Below are 9,748 nucleotides of genomic sequence, written 5' to 3' on the forward strand. Positions count from 1 at the left end.
ACTCATTCAGCCGAAATCGATCGAGCAGATCAGTGAAGTGGCGAGCAAGGTCGAGTGGATTTTGGTGGCTTTTATTTGCGTTGGGCAATTTAATTCCCTCAGTGCGCGGGAGGCCGACGCGAATGCATTAATGACTCGCGCACGCACTCTTGGCCAACTTCGTGAGAGGTTGTCTCTGCGAGTTCTTTTTTTTCTTATCTCGCCTCCAGCTCAGAGATGAGTTTCTCTGCTGGACTGGATCGCCAAGTGAGACGTTTAAAAAACGTCTTTGCTCTCTATAACGGCGGCGAGCGTGTTTGCATTTAGTGGGCGTAATGAAAATGAAAGTGCATATCCGTCTGAAAGAGGAGCGAAGCACGTAATGCAACATTAATTGAGTGAGTTACGTCAACAAAACGCTGACGTGATCATTTCCACAGAATCTTTTGCTTACAGGTTTTTTATGTAAATATTCAATAATAAAAAAAGTAGTATTTTAAAAATGTATTTGTTTAAAAAAAAAATTATTTTTCATTTCAGAATTTGAAAATTTTCAAAGTAAGGTAATAAATTTTTTTCAATAAATCTAAATGAATTAGACGCTGCGGGATAAAAAATAGAAAATATTATTGACCGAACCTTTGGATTTTTTTTCCAATTTTATCTTGACACAGGAAATTTTTACGCTGCTGTTGTACCCATGATAGAATTTTATAAGTTTCGTAACTCGTGTCAAACTTTTAAGCTTTTATTGTTTCATCTGGAGCCCATTTGAGTGAGGCTTTGGTTACTCTAATTTGCATAAACGAGTCCGGGCTCGTCTGGGTGCATATCAAGCGGATTAGTGATTTATTGACGTGGAGATTTCAACGCAGGCACTTTTGAATTATTGGGTGTGACTAATCTCTCTCTTTCTCTCGCTCAAAAATTTGCCGTTTCACTTTGATAGTTTCCACGTCACGATTTTTCATATCCGATATTCACTTTGGCAATATTTGCTTTGTGCTCGAAACACTTATGATGCTGATTTTTGTTACGCTATTATGCACACATAAACGGCAAATATAAATCAAAATAATATTACATAGTAAATTTTTTGATGCGGTCAAAATCTAGCTTTAAAAAATTCCGTTTTCAAATCACAATTTTTAGTTACAAAAGTTTATTTATTTACAAATATTTTACTTTTTCAGGGACAAAGTATTGTCGTCCTGTTTTATGAGACCTTTTCTGATTTTTTTTTTTTAAGCGGTGACAGTGAATTTGTAAAATTTTTATTATTAAACTTCAACTCCAACCAAAGCGTCATTCTCGTCATTCTCAACGCCGTCATCTTCAACGCTTCTTCTCTTTCCCATCCAAAGATAGTCGTAGCCCATCGTTGGTTTCCACATTGCGGAGATCTCGGGGTGCATTGGCCGGGTCATAATTGGGGTCAAAGCGGTCCATCCGGGACTAGCCGTGGGCATCGAGGGCCAAAGCGCCACTCCCGGGAAGGAAACGGCAGGCGGCGCTCGAAGTGGCGGCGTCGACGCGCCAAACGCAGGCCCGTACACGCCGAAAGCTGAAAAACAAATTGCATTTCTCAGAAAGATAGAAAAATAAATAAATATCGACGCCACCGAATTTATGTTTGTTGACAAAAATTGCTTTATTACGCGGTATGAGAAAAATGCAAGGGAACGACCGCGTGCGGCGAGGCTGAATTAAAATGAATGAACTACCTGAAGGTCGGTTGAAGTTGACTTCGACTCTGTGATTAGCGTTTCCATAGCGATAGCCGTAAGAAGTGATGCGCTTGTCCCAGCCGTAGTTTCTGTACTCGTCGTGGTATGATGGGTAATAACCTAAATACAGAAAAATGGAGTAAAAATAAATTAAGTTCTTTCAATTTAATTAACAAGATCTCTACAGCTGAACGTATTATTTAGGACTAATTGTAAATTGATCTCTCTTCCTTTTGCACGAAAGCAAACTACATTGTTGCATGGATAGTCAGATGGACCATTTTATTAATTGATATGGTGCAAATAGTCACTTTAAACTGGAAATTATTTTACAGCTACTTTATAGTTATATTTTGTAGCACCGCAAGCAAATTAATTTATTTATTGAGTATAAAACAAAGTTAAATAACAAGAGTGATCAATTTAAGTTTCTACTCTACTTCAACTTTAATTATGAATATTATGATTAGATTATCTTACTATCATTAAGATCTGATTATAAAACTTACACAGCTTGTCCTGATAGAAGTGGAAAAAATTTAGTTTTAATTAATTATTTACATCATAAAATTCTGCAATTGCAAATAATTATATTTAAATGTAATTGCTTTTAAAAAAATATTATGAGTACACAAATTAAATGAATAAGTTAAACTTGTTCATAAGAAGTAACTTGAAAAAATGTTTTAATCTTAATAATTATTTATTATTAAAATGCTGAAAAAAATATTTTAATGTCAAATTTTATACAATTTTTTTAACAATAAGATGTTAACAAATTTTTAAATAATCTCTTCATTCATAAAAATGTGTCAAAAGCTCTTACCAGGCATGTGATGGCTGTAGCTTGGAGGCAAGTAACCGGCCATCGTCTTTGAGATGAGAAGAACACCCACGAGTACCACTGCAGTCAAATAATTGCTCGGTGCCATTGTCTTCGGAAGGTGTTGCTCGCGTCGCGTCTGGCCAAAGAATAAAACGCGGTGGCATCGCGAAAAGCATTATTATCTCAAAGCGGCCGACAATTAGTTAGCTCGCGCGTCGGAAACAAATATACAAAACAATGCACATTTTCACACACCGTGAACTACACGCGCGCACTCCTGATTTCCATGCAAAATTATTCAAGGCCGTGACACTTAATCTCAAGAGCGGCGTTTAATTATGGATTTAAATATTATGCGCGAGGAGACAGAAAAAGAAAGGATATCCTTTGCTCTTGCATTCGCCGCCAATGAATTTTGATAAGAAACACTTCCTCTCGCGTCGGCCCAATGTTTACATTTTTATTGCGAGTATTTTTTTGTTTGTTTTACGATCTCAAAGTGTTGCACCATTAGAAATATATAATGCGAACTTGAAAGAGAAAAACCCGTCCAAGGACAAGCACATTTCTATTGGGCTACGTTGATTTTATCTCTTTTTGCAATTTTGTTTCGAAACTTTTGAAAAAAGACAATCGAATTTATAAGTGGAAAGGAATGCAATTAATTTATTAACGTGTCCAAATCGTGGCGCGCGTTCAAAGGAGCCGAGTGGGTGGAGAGAGCAGCAGACAATTTGCGCGCTACCAACGTGCTCAACAATCACTTCACTTGTGCTCATGTTAAGAAAAAAAACACTCGCTGCCGCGCACTTGCCGTTTTTCTCGCTCTTTTTACTGCCCAGTTGAATCGGCACACGCCCCGCGTTTTATTGTGAACATACACACCGAAACGAATAATGTAGTGAATTTATCATGGCCCCATCGATAATAATTATTGCCCGCCCGCCAATAAACAAGTCGTGCGCTCACCATTGTATGTAAAGTGCGAGATGCGAAAAATATTACAGTATTGAACAGACAATCTTTTGCTCCTTTCTCTTTTCAAAATGAAAATTTATTAATATAAATTATTTATTGAAAATTAAAACTTTTATTATTATAATTCAATTCTTTTTTTAACTTATTTTTAACAGTACAAAATATAATTGTTACATAATTTCTTTAAGCTTCTCCCAATATCTGTTGAGCACTTCAACAAAAATTTAATATTTAGTTTTTTTTTTAACAAAAATATCAAAACAGAGAGGCTATTTTATGAGGATCAAATTCATTCAAATTGCAAGAACATTATTAAATATAAAATAATCGTGTTTTTTTTTTTCAAATTCAAACATGCATTTTGTTAGAGCATCCGTAATTTTACAGGTTATAGAGAAATTTAAAAATGAAGTAAAAATTCCAATTTGTATTAAGTGCAAAGCACCGCAGAAGGTTTTTGAGCAGATTTTGACATGCTAGTGTTTTGGCACAAATTCACCTTTATTATTTTGTAATTAGGCACTTTTGCTTTTTTTATCATTGCATTGTATTATTAGAGTTGAATAAATTAACCATAATTGGAATCTAGGAGCGCGCATTTCCTGTATTTTAAAACACAAGTTATCTGTCACTTTTTGCTCATTCATTACATATGTAAACGGCCGCTTGATAAGAGAATTTATTACGTTTTGCCAGCGTATTTAAATTATACTTGAAACAATGTAGCATTATTTAAATTATTTCACTCTTAAACGGGCCTCACCGCATCATCATTAATTTACTTGGACGTGTTTTGTAATTGAAAACGTGCTTTGCTGGTTGATTATAAATTTCCCTTTTGATATTTATTTTCAAGCGCAGTTAAATTACTCGCTGGTTTAAAATAATTAAGGCTCTACAGTTTCATGTGGAACGGCGATATTATGAGATATTAATGATAATCCTTTAAAAAAAGTGCCTCCTGTCATGGGCTTACTATATACGTCAGCTCTACAAAGCATTTAAAACAGAGGAGCATCGTAATTATCGTGACTCACAAATTAATGAAAGAATATGGGAGGTTGCGCAAATTTAATTCATAAGATAATTGCATGAAGCTCAATTAATTGTGTTTCAATTTTATTTACATATAATAAATATTTTATTTTCCATATAAATCGCTCAAAATAATATATATAAATGAAATCAAGATAAAAAATATTCTATTTAATTCACAATAATATCTTTTTCTATAATGACTGAAAAAAAATTAATCGATTAAAAAAGTAGATTAAAAGTGCTTCAACAGTTTGCCAAGATCAAAATTGCACAACATTTATTCTAACCATTGAACAGTCAGCGTTGCACGGTAGAGATGCGTAAAATCGGCGAAACAGAATCACAATGAGCATGAGTTGCATCAGAAAGCGATGAGCAAACTAGCTTAGTGTCCGTCCGTCCGTCAATTGCCGGACGAGAGCTTTCTCCGGCAGAGCTTCTCGCGGAAATGCAGGAAGAAGCTGTGAAAATAAATGCACTTAGTGCATCTCTCTGAGCCGTGTGTCTCTTGTGTTTATCAGAAAAGCTGCACTTTTTCTTGCTTAATGAAGTGACAAATATTGTAAAGTGGTGAAACTGCTTCCAGTCGTCGAGACGAGGCTCTTAATAAAATGAACATAAAGTTTTACGACTCGCGCAGAGCAGTGACATGAAATGTGTTCGAGAGTTAATTCTTTTCGAGGAGATCGGAAATCTCTCGCTGGACACTCGTACACGCACCACTGCCTACGGTTGATTTATCATGTTCAGATATTTTATGAATACGTGCACATTGTTTCGACCGCTTCCAGAAGTCAAAGAGCGAAATGATAAACGACCATTTAAACAGCATGGCAGAGGCCGGCCGGCCACGCCAGAGAAAAACGGAAAGAAGCAATAAATTACGGACTTCAATAGGCTTTATTTCAATTTTGTTTTGGAGGCGACTTTTCTTGTTTTGATATTATATATAATATAAAAAAAAAATTAATTGTGATGGAAGGAATAAAGCAGCTTTTTATTAATTCAACTGGCCCTTGAGACGTGTCACTTGATATTTATTGCACTGGGACAAAATTTACAAATTCTTATTGAAAAAGTATTTGAACATAAATTTTCTTTTGATTTTTGTTTATGTTCTTAACAGCATAGAATGAATTACTTTATACTTTATTTTTATTTATTGCTTGAAACTGAATTTAAGAATACAAGTTTTTTTTACATTTGTTGGGAGAGCTAAAATTACTCAAATTGAAGAGCTCCAAATTGGTTTTTTAACGTGCCCTCGTCAAAAACCAAAAGGAACAACATCAAGAAGAGTTCAAATGGGAAGCTTCACGGTGTCGATGCGGTCAATAATAGCAAATTTGTATAAGAGCTTGTCTTTAAGCACCCATATAAGTATTACATACTATCTCTATGTAATGCTCGAATCAACAGATTAATTAATTCAACATTTTTAAGGCCCAAAAGAACAAAGAAATTTGAGTATAAAATCTAATAAATATTATAAATTTTAAAATCAAAATTTATGTTTGAAATGAATATTTTAATAAAACGAAGCAATTGATTCAATTAGAGATGTATTTGTGTGTGTTTTTAAAAAAAAACTTAATTAACAGTTTTATTTGAAGTTGTAGAGGAAAATGATCCTTGGAGGTAACAAAATAATGAGCATATAATTTAAAATAAAACACAAATTTGGATTGAAAATATTGTATGAATTCATTCAAAATTCATTTACTTCCCAAAAGTATTTATGCGTACACACTGATTACAATGTATAATATAGGAAAGAGGTGCGCCAAATGTAGATATGATTCCATTAAAGCCTCACCAGTATCTCAAAAACATCATTACACAACTCCACGCCATCATAGGGTACAAAAGAATTTTCGCAACGATGGTGCACCTGTTTGTAATAAAAACGCAAATAATATAAAAAATATAATTAAGTTTCAAAATTTTTAAGTACCTTGCCAATGGCGTGGTGACCATCTTTTGTCACGACTCGGCAAATGTAAAGAGTGTCGCGATCACCCTCTGAATATCCACCGATCACGGCATTGCTCGGAACTTCTCTTGTAATCGTAGTTGGCACCCAATCGTATTTGCCCTTGCCGCACAAAACCTCGTATGAACACACCGCATTTTCCTTGCAACCCCAGGGAATATAGGCTGTCCCGTTTGCAGGCACAACCTTCCCTGGAATTAGACCACCCTCGAAAAATGCTCTTCCGACGTAAATTTTCTCGCCGTGGTCGTAGCCACCCGCAAAAGCATCGCAAGGCACTCCTCCGTGGCTTTCGCCTTTCCAGACATCTAAAAAATATGAATAATTTCAGGAAAATTTTCTACATTCCTGGTCAATAAAATGTTTTATTTTGATATTATAATCTTCATTCCATTGTTTTTCTCCATAAAAACGCTGTATTTGATAAACAAAAAGAAATTTTTTAACTGTAAAAGGCTTTTAAAAAGATAAATATGAAAAATGGAAACTTTACTGAAATTTACATTATATTTCCTTGCTGAAAAATTGATATTTATTAATTAACTTTTGCAACGAAATTTTTATAAGAAAATTAAATTTTGTCAATGCAACTTGACAAATGTACCGTGCTTGGCCATTTATTTTTCTTCAAATGAGTTCCTCCTCACGCTGGTCTGATATGCGATATTTTTGCGCAGCCTGTAAAAAAAAAACAAGTATATATTACGTTGGTGTTATTGTTATTATGCGCTGTTTTCAGAATTCAAATTTGAATAAGATTTTATTCTGGATATCTACACTTTTTGAGCGGCTTAGCGATTTTTAGATCAGAATTTTACTGCCAAAATTATTATATTAACTTTTTTTTTAAATTTTTGAAAGAAAAAAATTACTGCCAGGAAGAATTGAATTGTTGGCAATCAAACAATAAAAACATTTTTGGATTTTTCTAAGTATGAAATGAAAATGGAATCAAGATTTTCAATCAATACTTATCAGGAAACTGGGATTTGAAGCTGGCAGGTCAATTGCTCGTCGCAACCAGAGTACAAAATGATTTTGAATTATATCCGCATCATTATATAGAGCCATCCCCATCCTTGGCCACCATGGAAAATTTTGAGACACAGGAAATTGATACTGTTAATATAAAAGCAAATAATCGCTTCTTGTTGAAACATCCGCCCTCCCCAGTTTGAATAACCTTTGAAGTCCCAATATTGGCCTGGCCTGCAAAACATCACGAGAATTTCACAACTTTTTCAATATTGAATATTCATAATATGTTTTGTCTTCAGCAATAAGTCTCCTAGCATTGAGCGACCAATTCTTTATCACTTGCATCCAATAATGCTGACATATTTATATTGCATGCGTAATTATTACGGCACCAACACGACGCTTGGTAAGAAAATTTTCAGACTAAATGATTCTAATCCAAAATGTGTTCAGTTTTTTATTTAAAAAGTATTTTCTCAAAATTTGAGCCGAACTAAGGACGTCTACCTTTTACAGGTATTGCGGACAGCATTCTTATTTATTTATGATCAAACCATCACATTATTTTAAAAATAATTTTTAGCTCTACATTTAAGTTTCAGGTGCCTTCACTTCCACTGCTTTTTGAGAAAAAAAATATTTGACTTTTCGTTGAATAAAATAATTTAGCATTAATTGTTTCTGTGCTAATTTTGAAATTTTTGTTGAGTGGTGTCATTTGTTTGTGTTGTAAAGTGTAAAGCAGTTGCAGGGTTTAATTTTCTAGAGGTTTTTACGTGGTTTTACTGAAACTGTGCTAGAAAATCACGCATATTTTTTTTTTTGAATTAGCTTCTTGAACTTGCTGTTATTTATTTTGTAGTTGATTGCAGTGACATTAAATTTAATCATTTTGAGACATTTATTTGGTATAAAATAATTTTTATTTTTTCAAAAATAGAACAGCGCAATAATTTATTTTCTTCTTTTGTTAAATAATTTTGTGCCTACTGGTGCTCACAAATATGTAGACGCAAAAACCGAAATGCACTGCAACCTGGTGCTCGAGTGGAGAACTGGCTGTTTGGAAGAGAAACTTCGTGGTGTCGCTGTCACTGCGGGATCATGCGGGATGCGGGATAGAAAGAGCAAATTTATAGCAATAGTTGAGGACAGCATAAAGTATTCTTATTTTCTTTAATTTTATTTATGATCGAACTATCAAAATATTGATAATAGCTTGTTCAAATATTTTTAATTTCAAGTGCATTATGATTCCACTGCAGTGGTTTTTGAGATATAAAGTTATGTATTAGACTTTTCGTTGAAGAACATTTGAATCTAAGGGCTTACATTAGAATTCAAGCTTCGAGCACTATGTACTTAATGTTTATCCAACAGCATTGATTAAAATAAATTAATTTTTATACTGGGTCGTTTGTGGGTTTTTTTTAAATGCTATTGAAAAATCTACTAAAAATTTTGGTAAAATATTTAAAATTACTTATGGATATATTTATAATTAAAAATAAACGCTCTGTAATGGATTACTTTATGCTTTGATTTTGTTTCCCCGTCACTGGGAGGAAAGTTTTTAAATTCATGGGAGCAATGAAGCACTCTTGTCAATCATTTTGCAATAATTACATGTTGTACGTCAGAGCTCCTATTATGTGACAACTTGATATGAGGATGTTTCCGGTTGATATTTGCATTTTTTTGTTGCTATATTTTTCTATGCTAACACACTCACTGTATTATTATTTTCCCACCAAACATGCGAACTAAAAAAAACTTGAAATTTTTCACTCTATTTAGATTAAATATATCATTCTCAATAGATAATTTAATTTTCAAAACAGACGAAAAACGTTTCCAAAATTGTGAAAAGTATATCGAGTTCTTTATCTACAGAAAAAATAGACGAAATCGATCTCTTGACCATTGTATACATAGCAGTTTTTCCTTAATTAAGGAGTTTTAATTTAAGTTTCAATTTTCTAATAGTAAAAAAATATAATATGCCGACTGAGAATTGATTTTTGATTAAGAGCTCATAATTCTGCGCAGAAAAAAATCTGATCTGCATAAATATATATTTTAGTTTTTCCCTGTTTCCCGGGCATGTGGTTTTTTTTAGTAATCCTAAATCATTCTTTAAAACGTAAACCATATTTTTTTAAGGTAAAGAGCAGTTAATTTCCTCGTGGCCCGAAAATAAAAAGTAATAAAGGTGTAGTGAAACGAAAA

General features: G+C 33.5%; 2 protein-coding genes across 3 annotated transcripts; both read right to left on the reverse strand.

Annotated features, from left to right (window-relative positions):
- Positions 1-620: 620 nt before the first annotated feature.
- On the reverse strand, positions 621-2,837 carry LOC132202560 (uncharacterized). Its single transcript, XM_059629537.1, has 3 exons — positions 2,533-2,837; positions 1,704-1,826; positions 621-1,543 (listed from the first exon to the last, which is right to left on the reverse strand). Exons 1-3 carry the CDS (start codon positions 2,636-2,638, stop codon positions 1,260-1,262), a joined length of 513 nt encoding a protein of 170 aa, XP_059485520.1. The 5' UTR covers positions 2,639-2,837; the 3' UTR covers positions 621-1,259.
- Positions 2,838-6,235: 3,398 nt separating this feature from the next.
- LOC132202526 (uncharacterized) lies at positions 6,236-7,611 on the reverse strand. Of its 2 annotated transcripts, none has more exons than XM_059629488.1 (4): positions 7,513-7,611; positions 7,146-7,219; positions 6,503-6,849; positions 6,236-6,439 (listed from the first exon to the last, which is right to left on the reverse strand). In XM_059629488.1, exons 2-4 carry the CDS (start codon positions 7,156-7,158, stop codon positions 6,353-6,355), a joined length of 447 nt encoding a protein of 148 aa, XP_059485471.1. In that variant the 5' UTR covers positions 7,159-7,219; positions 7,513-7,611; the 3' UTR covers positions 6,236-6,352. The 2 variants fall into 2 exon arrangements, with proteins under 2 accessions (XP_059485471.1, XP_059485472.1); XM_059629489.1 differs by having other exon boundaries at positions 7,517-7,578.
- Positions 7,612-9,748: the final 2,137 nt, after the last annotated feature.

The sequence above is a fragment of the Neocloeon triangulifer genome, unplaced genomic scaffold, assembly GCF_031216515.1.
Source record: "Neocloeon triangulifer isolate White Clay Creek 2 clone unplaced genomic scaffold, ASM3121651v1 ptg000015l, whole genome shotgun sequence".
NCBI lineage: Eukaryota > Metazoa > Arthropoda > Insecta > Ephemeroptera > Baetidae > Neocloeon > Neocloeon triangulifer.